Here is a 16,008-nt window from a genome sequence, read left to right on the forward strand (position 1 = left end):
TCCCACATTACTCATGTGGGTTTCACGAAACGGGTTTTATATGGGTCAAAAAAATATTAAATTTGTTGCGGGATATACCTATCGAGGTGTGTTTGCACAGCTTGATTATTTAGGTTATCCCATTTGAAAAGTTTGATTTTTTGTTATTTTTTATTTGATTTAATAGTATACGGGTTTAATAAAAATCTAACAGTTACTAATTTGGTTCAAGTTTGATCCGGGCATACTTGGATTAAAACTTTGTAGTGAAATCATAACTATTTCAAATATTCGCAAATTTACTAAAACTAAACCAATTTAAATTTGAATTATATTGATAAATATGACCCCGCACGTACGTGCCGGTCCAAACCTAGTTTTAATTACAAAATATATTAACTTTCGTCAAAAAAACATTTGAATATTTAAGTTTCATAATTTGTAGGAAAAAAAAAGTTTATTTGACCAAAGAAAAAGAAAATCAGTTTATAAATTGATATTTATCAGTTTATAAATCAGTTTATAAATTGATATTTACCCCCCCCCCCCCCCCCAAAAAAAAAAAAAAGGACATATCGTCGAACATTTTTATTCTCTCTCTTATCATCGCTTTCAGATAGTTCCGAGATCGAGATTGTTTAGCTGCGTCGCTAAAGAAGCATCTATGGCGATCTCAGGCGAAGGAGACAAAGAAGAAGCTGTTTACTCCAATCCCCGATGGTAACAAGTTCGTATACCAAATCCTCAATGGTCCAAACGAACAATGTTTTGATAATTTCCGAATGGACAAGCCTGTCTTCTATAAGGTCTGTGATCTCTTTCAGACCAGAGGCTTATTGCGTCACACTAACCGTATCAAGATCGAGGAACAGTTAACAATCTTTCTGTTCATCATTGGTCATAATCTTCGAACTCGAGCTGTTCAAGAACTCTTCTGTTACTCTGGTGAAACCATCAGCCGCCACTTCAACAATGTTCTGAATGCAGTTATTGCAATCTCCGTTGATTTGTTTCAATCCAATCCGGATTCTGATACCTTAGAGGATGATGATCCTAGATTCTATCCTTATTTCAAAGACTGTGTTGGCGTTGTTGATAGCTTTCATATACCTGTTATGGTTGGAGTCGACGAGCAAGGTCCGTTTCGGAACTGCAATGGACTTCTTACCCAAAACGTTCTTGCAGCCTCTTCCTTCGATCTTAGGTTCCGTTACGTGTTAGCTGGTTGGGAAGGTTCAGCTTCTGATCAACAAGTTCTCACTGCAGCTTTGTCTCGGCGTAACAAGTTAGGAGTCCCTCAAGGCAAATACTACATTGTAGATCACAAGTACCCGAATCTTCCTGGCTTTCTCGCGCCGTATCACGGTGTTTCAACCAACTCAGGAGAAGAAGAAGCAAAGGAAATGTTCAATGAGCGACACAAGTTGTTGCATCGAGCTATTCGCAGGACTTTTGGAGCTTTGAAAGAACGGTTTCCGATTCTGACATCAGCTCCACCGTATCCTCTGCAAACACAAGTGAAGCTAGTGATTGCGGCTTGTGCACTGCACAACTACGTCCGCTTGGAGAAACCAGATGAATATGGTGTTTAGAATGTTTGAAGAAGAGACTATGCCGGAAGCAGGAGGAGATAGAGGAGTGGCGGCTTTAGAAGAGGGGCATGAACATGGGTTTCCACCAGACGAAGTTGGAGATAGTTTAAGGCTAAGAGATGAGATCGCATCTAATCTCTGGAACAATTATGTGCAAAATCTGTCTACCTTTTAAATAAATGTTAGCTTCTTTAACAGTTTTTTTTTTTTTTTTTTTTTTTTAGTTTGTCAAGTAAAAAAAATTCTTTACATCAAATCAAATATATCCAAACACCAAATGTAATGTAACACTAATCTCAGGGGAAGAGAAGACACCAAAAGAAGAGTAAATATCAAAATCAGGAGATGATCACAGCTTTTTGCTTTTTCGTAATCCATTTCCGCTTTGCGTTCTCTATAGCATCCTCTTTCAGTTTCAGTAGATCTTGGAAGGATTGATTAAACTGTGACTCGATCAAGTTCAGTTCAGTCTTGAGGTCTTCTGGGTAGTCATTGTCTGAAATGGAAAGATTGTAGATGGTTGACATCATTGAGCAAGAATCCAGAAACGAGTTCATCGACTCTGCATCTCGACCAGCCTCCATGGCAGCGTTTGCGTCGTTTGAAGAGAAGGGTAAGTAATAGTCTGCGGATATGTCTGACTTCATTGATTGTCCTGCAGCTTCTTCATCTTTCGAGTTCACAGTTTGCTGATTTGCTGCTTCATGATCGTCAATGGCTACATGTGGAGAGTTTTGATCATGATGCGACGAGGTTCGGTCAGAGTTAAGTTGCATCATCAAGTCATCTATCATGTCAGCAATTACAACAACTTCTTCGCTTGTTAGATGCAGTTCCTCAACCATTTCCTCAGCGATTGCCTTAGCTGTGTCTGAATGCAGATAGAATGCAAAGTGTACGATTCTACATTTACCTGTATTAGGACATTCAATTGATTCAGCAAATGAAAACTGTGACAAGACTGAGTCTGGATAGAAGGTATTTGTTATAGCAAACGAACCAGATGAGCCAGCAATACGCAGAAGCATTGCTGCCGTGACATCATCACTCCTCTCTCCTCTCAACCTGAACTCCTTATCCTCTGCAAACCTCTGAAGTTCAATGGTTTGGCACCATGAGTAGTCTTCATTGCTTTTACGAGAGGAGCCACTGGAGACACTCCTATTCTCGTTATGATCCACATCCATGGGAAGATGTTCATGCTGTGGTGGTCTCACAGGTTTAGATGCTGTGCTTGATGAAGCAAGAAGAGCAGAGTCCTTGCACCCATCTCTTGCAAGAAACGGGTCCTTGGAGAGATCTAGAGCAGTTGGTCTTAAAGAGGCAGGAAGAAGACATTTCTCTATAAATTGCCTAACTTGAGGATCATCAACTTTGTTGAGAGATTGCGGCTTTATACCCTGCAAATGCAAAGTTTCATCAAAGGGGAGCCCAGCTTCAACAAATAATTGTGATGAAAAGTCAAGATCGTGGAAGACTTACCGAGGTGACCTTCTTATAAATTTGAGCCTGGTTTCTGCACTCGTTGTATGGATATTCACAGGTTACCATCTCCAACATACACATGCCAAAAGAATAGATGTCCACAAGCTCATTGTATTCCTCTTCATACAGCTCAGGAGCCATGAATTCAGGAGTACCTGAATACGCTCAAAAAATTTCAGCTACAGTAGATTTTCAAGGGTCTAGGAAGGAGGATATATATTTTTTTGGTGTATTACTACCTATCACACTTCGTGCAGTGGGTTGCTGCAGAACAGTTGCGAGTCCGAGATCTCCAATTTTGACCTCTCCAGTATTTCCATTGACAAATATATTGTCACACTTAAGATCCCGGTGAATAACAGGAGGAGTCTGAGAATGCAAATAGTTCAAGCCTTTAAGAATCTGCCTTGCCCAGTTCTTGATGGCCTTGGGATCGACCTTCCTATGCTTCTTACGGTATCTTGGCGCATCGAAAGAAATGGTAATGAGAAGAAAACAAAAAAGCGAAGGATCATAATAAGAGAAGAGAAAGTGAGGAGGAGATAGATACTTACAGCCGGAGACTACCAGAGGTGAAAAGCTCAGTGATCATGTTAATAGTCTTGTTCTTTTCGTCAACCCAAGAGTAGAAGAGTTTGATGATGTTTTCATGTTTAAGAGCTTTTAGTAGATGAACTTCAGAATAGAGCCTTTCAAGTTGACCAGGCATCTGCATTACATCCTCAATGCTAACTAGGTTCCAAGCAACTTCAATCCCGTCTACTTCGTCAAACGCCTTATATCTGGTATATATATATATATATATGGATGGGGGAGTTAACAAACAAGTTTTCCTTTGGAACAAAAAACACAAAAGCATAGGGTGTAGGAACCATACACAGTCTTGAAAGCTCCCCTCCCCAGGACATCATCATACTGAAGAATGGAAACAAAAAAAAAAAACGAATAGATGAATCACTCTTTTGTTTTTCCACCATATATACTATACAAAACAACAATGCAACATGATACTTAAAGTTGATTGTTCCAAAATGTATGTGTAACACAGATTAAAAGTTGAAACGCAATATATCAGTAAACGAAACACACATTGCTATTAGCTAATTCAAAGAGAAGTCATTCAAACTAGGTCAAAACGTTCTGATCATTTTCCTCATAATTCAAAAAAATTAGATTGAATGCAAATTTGTACACATGAATCAAACGAAGTTTCATAGAGAATCAGAGAGGATAAAAAAAAAAAAAAAAAAAAAAAAAAAAAAAGGTGAGGTACCCTGATGTAACGGCCAGAAGGATCTTTCTCGGCGAAATCAGCCTCTTCCATGGACGATATCTGACCTAAAAATCCAGAACCAGAAGCCATATATGTATGTGTATGCACAAACAAAACAAACAAACCAATTGAACAAAAGTAGGGAGCGGAGAGGAGGTTTTGAGGTGAGATTACAATGGTGAAATTGAAAGGAAGCAAAAGATCGAGGAAGGGAGATTATTATTATTACAGGAAGAAGAAAAAAATGGGCTATAAGAAATGGACGGAGAAGACGGAGATGATGATGATACAATCGGAGAAAGCCTCATGAGCGAAGCAATACGAATCGATTGAAGAAGATCGGAAACGGAGTTTCGCGGCGGAAGGAATCATCCCCTTCATTTCTCCGATCTCTCCACCCCCTCCCTCCGTCGTGATTATCCTTCTCGGTCTCTTTTATCAGACCAAATAATCCTTCTTCCATTGATAATGATGATGATCCTCCATGATTTTTGCAAGAATCTAGAGAGAGTTTTATTATTGCGATGAGATGGATGGCGAAATCAACAAGGATGAAGAAGAAGAAAGAAGAACAAGGGGATGATGATGAAATCGAAAGGGAATAATTAAAAAAAAAAAAAAAAAAAGGGGTAAGGCGGCCACCAAATAAATCGGGAAAGTCAAATTATCTGTCTTTATCGAACCAATAACGCTCTCTTTCTTCTCTTCTCAACTGCTGCTCCCTCTATCCCACAAATCCCTCTATCCCACAAAAATTGATGTTTTGATATATTTTTTATCCAATAAAGATTAATATTTTGTAAATTTCAATAACTAATTATTAAAAATATTTAAAATTTTAAATTGTTATTAGTTTAAAATTAAATAATATCTCTTTAGTCAAAGAAAAATATATATTTAAATTCAATAATCATTGTTTTCTTAAAATGTGTAAAAAATTCTAAACATCAATTTTCGTGGGACAAAGGGAGTAATTAATAGATTTGGCATTCTATTTTCATTTATTTCAGGCCCTTTATATATATATATATATATATATATTTGTCATTTTTCAGGTTTTGTGGACTTTGGAGTACTAATTTCTTATATATTAAAAAGTTTTGTTAATCGTTTTTTTCTTCTTTTTCTTTTTTTTTTTTCTAAAAAATCATCTGAAATATGTTACTGTATTGTAAAGATTTTTTTATTTTTTTGTCAATTAAAATCAGGAAAATTGTGGAATTTTAAAATTCCTTGGATCATTACCATATATATACCATCGATTATGTACTTTACTATTTTTACAAGATTTTAATTCGTGATACACCGCAAGACAATTTTTTTAAAAATAAAAATATTTTAATTTTTTGTTTTTTTATATTTAGTTTGTTTTGTTTAATTAAATAATAATTTTGTTTGGATTGTCAATTATTAGAACAATAATAAGGGAAATAAATACATAAATATGTAATTTATAAGCTATTTTCGGATTAAGTCACAATTTTACCAATGATTTAATTGTTTTACAAAATTTTAGTTAAATTACCTTGATTTAATATGTCTATTATTCTTATATTAGTGGTATTGACCAAATAATTAAAGGAAGATTTAACCCGTGTTTCAAAACCGAATTAATAATATTTTATATTTATACTAATGTTAATTCAAATCGTCATGTTAATAACATGTCCCGCTATATAACAAACCGTCATATTAGTGGTTTAACCCGTGTTTCAAAACCGTCATATTAGTGGTTTTGGTTGTGTGTTGTGTTTTGTTTGTGAAGTTGATATTTATATATGGAAAATTCTTGATGAGCAAGGAGTTTACGATCCGTAGCAATAAAAGAGAGATTTTAGTGTTTTCCTATTTGAGTTGATAACATTATCGCATACTAATATTCAGTTTCTTAACACGGTATATATTATATTAAATATTTTTCTTGATGCTAAAGTTAAATATACCCGATTATTGAGTTTCTAAAGTTGGGTTCTCGTTTTTATGAACTTTATTAACATTATAATAATTATTATGATTGTAATCATTTGTTACTCAAACTCGGTTGTGTCATTTAAATTTAAGAGATCATACAGTCTCTAAAGATCTATTAAAATAGGTTTGAAGATTTTTATGGGATTAGAAATTTAATGTGTAGAGTTGTTTTTGACAAAATCGAAATGTATAGATGTTGTCAAGCTATTTATGGCAATAAATGTATCAAATTATGTCGATTTAAATAGTTCCATTAAATGAGTTACTAGGAATTGTTATTTTAGGAAAATAATTAGGGGTTAATGTTGTAAATAAAACAAATTAAATAACCAAAACTTTAAGGACATAACACAAAATGTACTTCAAAAATAATATTATAGATTAAGGTTTTTTAAATTACTAATCGGATAATGGATAATAGATATAACTATAATTCATATTTAATAAATCTTGAATGGTAGAACATTAATACAAAGATCTACATCATTTTGTCATTGAATAATATATTTTTGTGTCACCCTCTACCTCTTTTACTAGGCTCACTTGTTTTCTTTGTAGTGACTACAGGATCAGCAGTTTGAGCTGGACTAGCGAGGTGATCCTTATCAAACACTATGTTTTCACTAGTGGTGTTTCGGGGAGCAGTTGCTATTGAAGCTGCTAAGATACTTGTAGCCGGTGTTCTCCATTAGATTATTATTTTTTTCATGGTTTAGTCTATGTTTTCTCATTGTACTTTCAGATGGATCTGCGCAGAAAATCATATCTCTGCAGTCTGCAGCAGTATTGAATATGATGAAATCTAGATAATAATTGTTACAAAGTTTTCAAAAATTTCCAATCACTTCTACCGAATCTGCATGGAACAAACTATTATCCAGATCTCACCTACTTTTTGTTAAAATAAATGTCCAGAATGTAATTTGGATAATAACTTGTTCCATAGAACTTAGGAAAAATGCTTAGGAAGACATACCAAAAAGCAGCATAGAAGAAGAGTAGTAAGATCTGCTTTGGTGAGTTTCATTTATAGGTCTTTTTCGATGTTGTTTACCATAATGAGGGTAAATACTATTAGACAAAACACTTATGTTAACAAAAAATATGTGAAATCTGGATAATAACTTGATAAATAGAACTTTGTTAGAAGTGCCTGAGAGAGTTTAACTTTATACGGGCTAATCCACATAATTACTAAACATATTTTGACCAAAAAAAAAAATTACTAAACATATATCCCGAAACTTTTAAATTCTCTATGATCACTAACACATGCTATAATGTATTTTACTACTTTTATTATTAAGGTTTTTATATTATTAATTGGATAATAGATATAATTATAATTCAATTTTAATGAATCTTGAATGGTAGAACATTAATACGAGATATAAATCATTTTGTCGTTTTGCCCAAATTAAAAAACAATCATTTGTCGTTATTTTGTTTTGGTGAATACAATCATTTGTCGTTGAATAATATATTTTTGTGTTAAAATATCCAATTGCTTTTATTGAATTAGTTGGTCAAACAGAGTATGTGATGAGAGAGAGAACAAAAAAAAAAAAGGAATTGTTACAGCATCATTACTCCAGTAATTTAATGGGTTACTCTTAATTTTGGGGCCTAAAATTATATTATAAAACCAATATTTGAGTCCAATACGCCGAGTATCGGTTCTATGGGAAGGTTTGGGAGTAATCCCTTGAGCAACGATACGTGTCATTTAGTGATTGGTGAACTGATAAATATAAAAGTTAATTTCTTTTTCTCATATTTTTTCATTCTTTCTCGACATCTCTCTTCTTTTTCTTCTCTCTCGTTCGTGGGGGATAAATCACGATTCTTCTCCACCGGAAAAATCAACCGATTAACATCAAATCGTTGATTTATCCAGCTAATCTCGATGGTTTTTGGGATAAACGGAGGGTGATTGGAGACTGTATTGGCGTAACCCAGCCTATTAGGGTTTGTCACTTCGGTTCTCACGATTTGGCGACGGCGAAGGTTCCATAGTGGTGGGACAACGATGGCGGAGGAGTGGTGGGACAACGACGGATGTCCGGCGAGGTCCACCGTCTAACAAATTGGAGAGATACAGTTCGTCTTCTGATCTATGTTTTTTGTGTTTTTGTAATTCATCTCCGGTGATCTTGAATTGTTAGGGTTTCATAGTAATTCGATTGCTTGTTAGAATTGTTCATCTTTGTTGTCGATTTGACTTATTAGGCATCGAGCGTGAGATTAATTTGATGTTAATCTTGGTTTTGAAATATGTTTGTATGATTTAGGGTTTCAGTTTAATTAATGATTATTGTCTGATAGCTTTTTATGAATGAGTGGCTTATTATGTTCTTGTTTTGTGTTATAGCTTTTGTGTTATAGCTTTGTATGTTCTTGTTTTGTGTTTTGTGTTTCTGTTACCCGTGTGTCTTTTTATTGGTAGAGTGTAAGTGTAGTTTGATGTTTAACAAGATTGTCTTGTTTTCTGCGAGGTTCTCATGAACTGGATATAGAGGTTAAATGATGAAGAGTGGTGTTCATGAAGTGTTTTACCGGTTGGATAGTCAAAATTGATAAGGTATGGTCCTATAACTCTCATATGTTGTTGTTAGTTTTTTTCTGAGATGTGATTGGGATGAATGAGTTGGTTTTGTTGTTCTTGTTCTAGTTCGGTTTACATATTAACTGTTCTTGTTCTGTTTTGATAAAACTGTGAGTTCTTGTTCTAGTTTGATGTTTTTTATAAATAATTGTGCTAAAGGTATGATTTGGGATGTTTTGCCGTGTCCTGTTTTCTTTTTTTGCTCAAGTGTTTTAAAATATTTTGGGAACCCGATTGTTGTTCTTTCGCACAATTATTTTGGAAGGTGAAATTTGTTTCTAGTTTGAATAAAAAGCATAATTACACTGGTTTATTGAGAAACATGATTGAATTTGAATTTAGTATTGACTTTAAACATCACCTTTTGGAAAATTTGTACACAAGTAGATTTACTGAAAAGTTATTCAGTTGTCTACTCATAGAGATATACTGAAAAGTATATCTCTTGTCAACTAAACACTCATTAGCCTTTTACCTCAATTAAACTTTACTTTTTTTATCTAATCTTCAGTTAAAAAGCTAACCTAACCTTGAGTTCAATATAAACCCTCTCGTTTGTCATCAGAAAATTATGTTGATCTTTTGAATTCTCAAATAGATCCCAACGTTTCAGATAATCCTAACCCTCCACATTCTGCTAAATCCTCTCAGCCTATTCAATTTAGCAACCCATTCTCTTCTCAGCCACCCCACTTTACCTCAACATTCTCTTCTCAGCCCCCTCATTTTAGCTCAACATTCTCTTCTCAGCCTCTTAACTTTAGCCCAACATCCGAAACTGAAGACTGTATAGAGGTTACAGTTGAAGAGACTGAAGAAAACGGCGGCAGAGGAAGTAGGAAGCGGTGGAGTGCAAAGGAAGATTTCAACCTCATAAGTGCTTGGTTGAACACAAGCAAGGATCCAGTTGTAAGTAATGAGCAGCGGTTAACAAGTTTCTGGAAGAGAGTTGCAGACTATTACAAAGCAAATGATGGATCAGCCGGTTCAAACGCAAGAGGGCCTTCACAATGTAAGGCTAGGTGGAACAAGATAAACCACCAAGTCAACAAGTTTGTGGGATGTTACGCACAAGCAAGTGCAAGAAGGAAAAGTAGAGAATCAGAAGATGACGTGATGAGAATGGCGTATGAGCTTTACAATAACGACATGAAGAAGCCATTTATGCTTGGACATTGGTGGAGGGAGCTGAAGCACGATCAGAAATGGATCACAGAAGAATGTAACCACAAGCGGACTAAGCTTGCATCTGAGACTACTACTACGTGCAATGATGGATCTGAGAAGAGGCCTCCGGGGGTTAAAGCTACTAAGAACAAAGGGAAGAAACCGATTGTTAGTATTGATGTTGAGGATGGTTCTGTCCGTAAGTTAGATAAGATCATTGCAATGAAGGATCAAGAACAAGCGGCTAAAGAGAGGCACGACAAGATAAGATTGCTAGACAGCCTGCTTAACAAGAGTGAACTAACACCAGCTGAAGTGCTACTTAGAGACAAACTAGTAGATCAAATGTTGACAAACATTTAGGTTTCAATTCTTTTCATTTGTTATGTTTAACTCTTGTGTGTCTTTCTCATGTTGTCACCATTCTATGTCTCTCATGTTAGTACGTTTTGTTGTGCTTAACTCTACTTGTATTCTTTTGTTTCAGGTTTCGGGTCATCAAATGTAGCTGTGGACAGTCACGTGAAGAGAAGAAGCTGTCTTGTTGTGGAACATGTCACAGATTTGGGATGTTTTGTTAATGTGAAGGGTTATGTCTAAATGGCTTATGATGTTTGTAAGGATTGTATGGCTTTTGATGTTTGTATGATTTAGTTGTATTTGTTTGGCAAGGACAGTCACAGTTTTATTTGTTTTGCAAGGACAGTCACGACTTTGCCTTTTGTAAGGGTTGTATGTACACCCACTAAAGTAGTTTGTTTGCTTGTGTCTCTAGTGTTAAGTCTATATATTGGACAACTTTTTCTTCTTCATTCGCAACAACATTTACTCCATTACACCCGCAAACAAACTCTCTTTCCTCCTATCTTCACTTCTCCTCCTATACTAAAGAAAAATCCTTCTCCATTACAAAATAAATTAAACTTCCCATAAGCCTTCTACTAAACCCAAATTGTCAAAAGATGTCTAATTGGAGTTCCGATCAAGAAGTTGATGATATTGTAGAGGATGAAGTTGATAGTATAGTGGAGGATATCCAATACAACTACACTCACCCAGATGTACCATCAGCTCCAATTATCCGAAGAGTCCACATTAATAGAGACCACGAAGAAGGTCACGCTCGGCTATGGAATGATTATTTTAGTGATAATCCGACTTACACTCAAGCTATGTTCCGTCGTCGTTTTAGAATGAACAAACCATTGTTTATTCGTATTGTTAATGCTATTGAGAATGGAGTCCCATACTTCAGAAAAAGGCGAGATGCTACTGGAAGGCTCGGCCTTTCTGCACTTCAAAAATGTATGTCGGCTATTCGTATCATGGCGTACGGATGTTCAGCAGATGCGGTGGATGAATATTTACGACTCACTGAAACAACCGCCCACAAATGCCTTCTACATTTTGTTGAGGGAGTTATAAATCTGTTTGGAGACGAGTATCTCAGAAGACCTACAGCTGAAGACCTCCAATGATTGATGAATATTGGAGAACAACAGGGTTTCCCCGGAATGGTAGGGAGCATAGATTGTATGCATTGGGAGTGGAAGAATTGTCCCACTGCATGGAAAGGACAATATTCACGTGGATCTGGAAAACCGACAATCGTACTAGAGGCTGTGGCTTCACAAGATTTATGGATTTGGCACGCATTTTTCGGACCACCAGGTACGTTAAATGATATCAATGTTTTGGACCGCTCACTGGTGTTTGATGATATCCTAGAGGGCCGAGCTTCGAGAGTTACATACGTTGTCAATGGAAGGCAATACAAAATGGCGTACTACCTAACTGACGGTATCTTATCCCAAATGGACAACTTTCATCCAATCCATTACACTTCCACGTGGTCGAAAAGCAAAACTCTTTGCTCAAAATTAAGAAGCATGTCGTAAAGATGTAGAGCGTGCATTTGGAGTCTTGCAAGCTCGATTTGCAATCGTGAAGAATCCCACACTTTTTTGGGATAAAGGAAAAATAGGGAAAATAATGAGAGCATGTATCATCCTTCATAACATGATAGTGGAAGACGAACGACATGAATACAATTTCTACTATCCAACAGAATTCTATTACGGAGAAGGAAACGAAATTTCCCGAGTCGATTTATCGTATTCTACAGATATGCCAACAACTATAAATAATATGATGGGCATTCGGAATGACCTTCATGATACACAAATGCATGATCGTTTGGAGAAAGACTTGATTGAACATATCTGGCAAAAATTTGGGGCAACCGCACAATAAATCTTATTCCGAATTTTGTTTAATATGTTTAGTATTTCGAATTTTATAAATTATGTTTACTATTCCGAATTTTGTAAAATATGTTTAATATTCTAAAGTTTGTAAAATTTAATTGTTTTCTATTTTATGTAATATAAAATTTTTTAATAATTGTTTTGTCATTTTATATAATTAAAGTTTGATAATTAATAAACATAAATTAAAAAATTATTATTTAAATGTTTGAGCAACCTTATTTTGGGTTCTCTAAGTGATTTTGCTTAAGTTTCTCTTAGAATTACTTTACTTAATTTAGTATTAATTATATACTTAATTAATATGAGAGTAACTATGGTGGATAACTCCACTAATGGTGGTCTTAGTTTCTCTAAGAAAAATGAATAAAACATGTTCAATTTAAAAATCAAAATGAAAATGCCAAAACAGATAATTTAAATATTTTATTCGATATATTTTCACAAAAATAGGGAATAGAAATTTTGTAACAAAAGGGATTTGAAAGTATTTCAGCTATTTTTTTCTATATAAAAAATATAACTAGTTCGTTCAATAATCAATTAAAAAAAAATTCGAAAATGTAAAAAGTGTACTTAATTGAACAATTCGGATATCTAATTAATATACATCCGATCGATGCCAATTAAGAAAGAGAAGTCCAATTTTTTATGTATTTATTTATTTATTTTAAAGCAAAGCAATGAGTCGTCGTCGTGGTTTATCGAGCGACGCGGTGAGGCTAACATCGGTGAGCCATCCAACCACCTTCCTATTTTAATTTAATGCTTTTTTTAATTTTTTTTATATGAAAAAAAAAAAAACAAAAATCGAAGAAAATAAAAAGCCCAGAAAGAGCCCAAAAGAAAAGAAAAAAGAAACAAAACTTGTTACTCCTCCTTTGTACGATTCAATTCATCATCTCCGATCTCTTCCTCCTCCTCTGATCTTCCAAATCTCCGGCGATGTACGTTAGAGCACTTCCGACGACGGATGTGAATCGGAACACGGAGTGGTTCACGTATCCTGGTGTTTGGACTACTTATATTCTCATCCTCTTCTTCTCTTGGCTCCTCGTTCTCTCCGTCTTCCATTGTTCTCCTGGCATCGCTTGGACCATCGTTCACCTCGCTCATTTCACCGTATTTTCCCCCAATCTCCTCCTCCGATCTGTTGATTTCTTGATTTCCAATTTTTTTTTTTTTTGGGTTGATTTATATAAGATTTGAAATTTGTAATTTCTAGGTCACGTATCATTCGTTCCATTGGAAGAAGGGAACACCGTTTGGGGATGATCAAGGAATCTATAATAGGTTGACTTGGTGGGAACAGATTGATAATGGCAAGCAGCTTACACGTAATCGCAAGTTTCTCACCGTTGTTCCTGTTGTCTTGTAAGTTCCCTTTCCCTTTCATCTCTCGAGGATCTTCTTGTTTCCCCATTAGGGTTCATAATGGTTGCAGGTATTTTTGCAGTTTAGTTTGTGTAGGAGATGCTCTGATCTTTTAATTTGCCATACTTGAAAAAGTGATGCTTTTTGTTTTGTTTCTGTGCTCATTTTACCTCTGGTTATGTAGAGATGCTCTCAACGAGCTTAATTTACTTACCCCTGCCTGTTTAATTGCAATTCGATTTTTTTTTTTTTTTGGTAAAGCGGTTGTTTTTTGACAATCTGATTGGCATTACTACTATACAGTTTACATTTAGGCATGGCAATAAATTATTCTTGCATTTACAGAAGGCCCTATGAGTCTCTTCGTTTTGAATTTCTGTTTGTTGAGTAGTGCGCTTCAAAAGTGTCACTTTCTGTGTTCTAATCCGTTTCACTGATTAGGGTTGGATCGAAGTTCCCTATTATGATTGATATCATCAGTTTGCTATAAAAGGCTTCTTTAGCTAGTGCCCTCCTAGAACATTAGATGTGGATTTTAGGTCTAGGCCATTCATACGAGACGTAAGGCCTGTTGTGAGATTTGCTGAATCTCTCTTAAAGAATGTTGTTGAATACCTCAAATTGTTATCCATGACGATTGGATCTTTGTGAACTGAAAATCTGATCAAAACTTTTGCATGTAGGTACTTGATAGCCTCTCACACAACAGACTATCAGCACCCGATGCTCTTTCTCAACACACTGGCCGTATTTGTCATGGTGGTCGCAAAATTCCCACACATGCACAAGGTCCGCATATTTGGAATCAATGGAGACCAATGAAAACTTGGAGAATACAAAGATAAAGGTATGTGTATTATGCGAGTCAGAGTAGTAGTTGGAATGTGGAATCCAATGACAAATGCCATCAGTCATTCAACATGTCTGTACCCTTATACAGACGTTGAATCCCAACAAGAGAAAAAATGTGTTATGTGGTCTCCATCCCATCGCATAATCTAACCTTTTCTACTCTTTGTTTTGGGGCTTCTATTTAATTCATATTTGATCTCGTTTGTGGTCTCCTAGTTTCTTATTTTGTGTAATCCCAAAACTGGTTACAACAGAAGTTGTTTAGTGAGCAATCTTAGGGTTTGAATCAATAGTTGGGGAAGAGAAATTTATATTCACTGTTTTTTGATATATAGATTCTTTATTAATGTGAAATCAAAGCAATTATGTATTTATGGTTTACTAGTAACGGTCGGTCTTTATTCCTAGCAAGTATAACACTGATCGTCGGTGTTCATTATGATGGGTTCAACGTGATGGGTGGTGGTCCTCAATGTTAATGTAGCACTAAAGAGAGGTCATAGTTTGAAGTGAATTAGAGTCTTGCCCTGACACATCAGTTGTATGTAATAAAGGCTTAGGATTTTACAGTGAAGTAAAACCTACAATTTGGTCTCATGGCAAAGAAAAAGATAAAAACATGAAAGCAAAGAACAATCAGTTCATCGAATATTGATTTGAGGTTATCTAATATCGGATTTAATGAAGTGATCAACGATGACCGACGCAACTGTTCTTATTTAGAAGTAGAACTGATTAAAAATTTGCTCAAACAAAGCACTTCTATTATTTTTAAATTGGGAATTTTAAGGTCCTTCAACACATAATCTAATTTTTTTTTTTTTTTTTTTTTTTGACAAAACAACACATAATCTAAATTAAGTACGAAAAAAACCATAAATCTAAAAGTATGTGTAAACTGTAAACTGTAATACTGTCATATTTAGAATAAAATCTAACAAAGACATTTTAGCACACGTGAGGTAATGTATTAAGCTCAAAAGGGAAATTGACAAAAGAAAAATTGATAAATAATTAGTTTATCGTTAGTGTGTCATTTTCTCTTGTTTCATTTTTATTTATTGATAAGGTCTTTTTTCAAGTTTATTGTTAATGACCTTATCAAAAACCAAAATAAAACAATGGGGAATTTAATCCATTTGTTGTGATATTATCATCACCTCGTTTCTAATTGTTTAGTGAGTAGGTAGGTGAGTCACATATATGAGGCTATTGACTCAGGCAACAACGAAACACAAACAACGACCAAATCAAAATGTGGAAAAAAAAAAAAAAAACAAATGAAAAACATCAATTTTCTTAAATCAAGATGTTATAATTTCATTTATCATAAATCCAATAGAGTCCATATCTTAAAATTTGAAGAGGGATCATAGTGTTTTTCTTTTGCTATTTATGAGCCGGCCTGCTCAAATCAAATGTAGAAAAGAAAAGTAAAAGTAG

At 34.9% G+C, this 16,008-nt stretch overlaps 4 protein-coding genes and 1 pseudogene across 5 annotated transcripts; 4 read left to right on the forward strand and 1 right to left on the reverse strand.

The window, feature by feature from the left end:
• Positions 1-553: 553 nt before the first annotated feature.
• Positions 554-1,768, forward strand: LOC147937481 (uncharacterized; annotated as a pseudogene). Its single transcript, XR_015568717.1, has one exon. The product of XR_015568717.1 is annotated as an uncharacterized LOC147937481 (transcript).
• LOC104728472 (serine/threonine-protein kinase WNK8) lies at positions 1,741-5,062 on the reverse strand. Its single transcript, XM_087469556.1, has 8 exons — positions 4,559-5,062; positions 4,330-4,394; positions 3,934-3,971; positions 3,611-3,838; positions 3,296-3,516; positions 3,054-3,211; positions 2,572-2,971; positions 1,741-2,484 (listed from the first exon to the last, which is right to left on the reverse strand). The coding sequence occupies exons 1-8, from the start codon at positions 4,635-4,637 to the stop codon at positions 1,910-1,912; spliced, it is 1,764 nt and encodes a 587-aa protein (XP_087325682.1). The 5' UTR covers positions 4,638-5,062; the 3' UTR covers positions 1,741-1,909.
• Positions 5,063-11,034: 5,972 nt separating this feature from the next.
• Positions 11,035-11,550, forward strand: LOC104728475 (uncharacterized). Its single transcript, XM_010447448.2, has one exon. The coding sequence runs from the start codon at positions 11,035-11,037 to the stop codon at positions 11,548-11,550; it is 516 nt and encodes a 171-aa protein (XP_010445750.2).
• A 3-nt stretch (positions 11,551-11,553) lies between these two features.
• On the forward strand, positions 11,554-12,325 carry LOC147937482 (uncharacterized). Its single transcript, XM_087468827.1, has 2 exons — positions 11,554-11,872; positions 12,099-12,325. The coding sequence occupies exons 1-2, from the start codon at positions 11,554-11,556 to the stop codon at positions 12,323-12,325; spliced, it is 546 nt and encodes a 181-aa protein (XP_087324953.1).
• Positions 12,326-12,880: 555 nt separating this feature from the next.
• On the forward strand, positions 12,881-14,935 carry LOC104724569 (uncharacterized). Its single transcript, XM_087470351.1, has 3 exons — positions 12,881-13,461; positions 13,565-13,713; positions 14,397-14,935. The coding sequence occupies exons 1-3, from the start codon at positions 13,285-13,287 to the stop codon at positions 14,533-14,535; spliced, it is 465 nt and encodes a 154-aa protein (XP_087326477.1). The 5' UTR covers positions 12,881-13,284; the 3' UTR covers positions 14,536-14,935.
• The last annotated feature ends 1,073 nt before the right edge of the window (positions 14,936-16,008 follow it).

Source organism: Camelina sativa, chromosome 10, assembly GCF_030686135.1.
Source record: "Camelina sativa cultivar CO46 ecotype springtype chromosome 10, ASM3068613v1".
NCBI classification, from domain to species: Eukaryota; Viridiplantae; Streptophyta; class Magnoliopsida; order Brassicales; family Brassicaceae; genus Camelina; species Camelina sativa.

Excerpts from the sequence above, each read along its gene's own strand:
- LOC147937482 (XM_087468827.1), top strand. The coding sequence starts at position 11,554 with ATGAATATTGGAGAACAACAGGGTTTCCCCGGAATGGTAGGGAGCATA. Across the intron at positions 11,873-12,098 it reads GGCGTACTACCTAACTGACG|TGGAAGACGAACGACATGAA; the intron begins GTATCTTATCCC and ends ATAACATGATAG.
- LOC104728475 (XM_010447448.2), top strand. The coding sequence starts at position 11,035 with ATGTCTAATTGGAGTTCCGATCAAGAAGTTGATGATATTGTAGAGGAT.
- LOC104728472 (XM_087469556.1), bottom strand. The coding sequence starts at position 4,637 with ATGAGGCTTTCTCCGATTGTATCATCATCATCTCCGTCTTCTCCGTCC. Across the intron at positions 3,839-3,933 it reads AGGGGAGCTTTCAAGACTGT|ATATAAGGCGTTTGACGAAG; the intron begins GTATGGTTCCTA and ends TATATATACCAG. Across the intron at positions 3,517-3,610 it reads ACCTCTGGTAGTCTCCGGCT|ATACCGTAAGAAGCATAGGA; the intron begins GTAAGTATCTAT and ends CGATGCGCCAAG.
- LOC104724569 (XM_087470351.1), top strand. The coding sequence starts at position 13,285 with ATGTACGTTAGAGCACTTCCGACGACGGATGTGAATCGGAACACGGAG. Across the intron at positions 13,462-13,564 it reads TTCACCTCGCTCATTTCACC|GTCACGTATCATTCGTTCCA; the intron begins GTATTTTCCCCC and ends TGTAATTTCTAG. Across the intron at positions 13,714-14,396 it reads ACCGTTGTTCCTGTTGTCTT|GTACTTGATAGCCTCTCACA; the intron begins GTAAGTTCCCTT and ends TTTTGCATGTAG.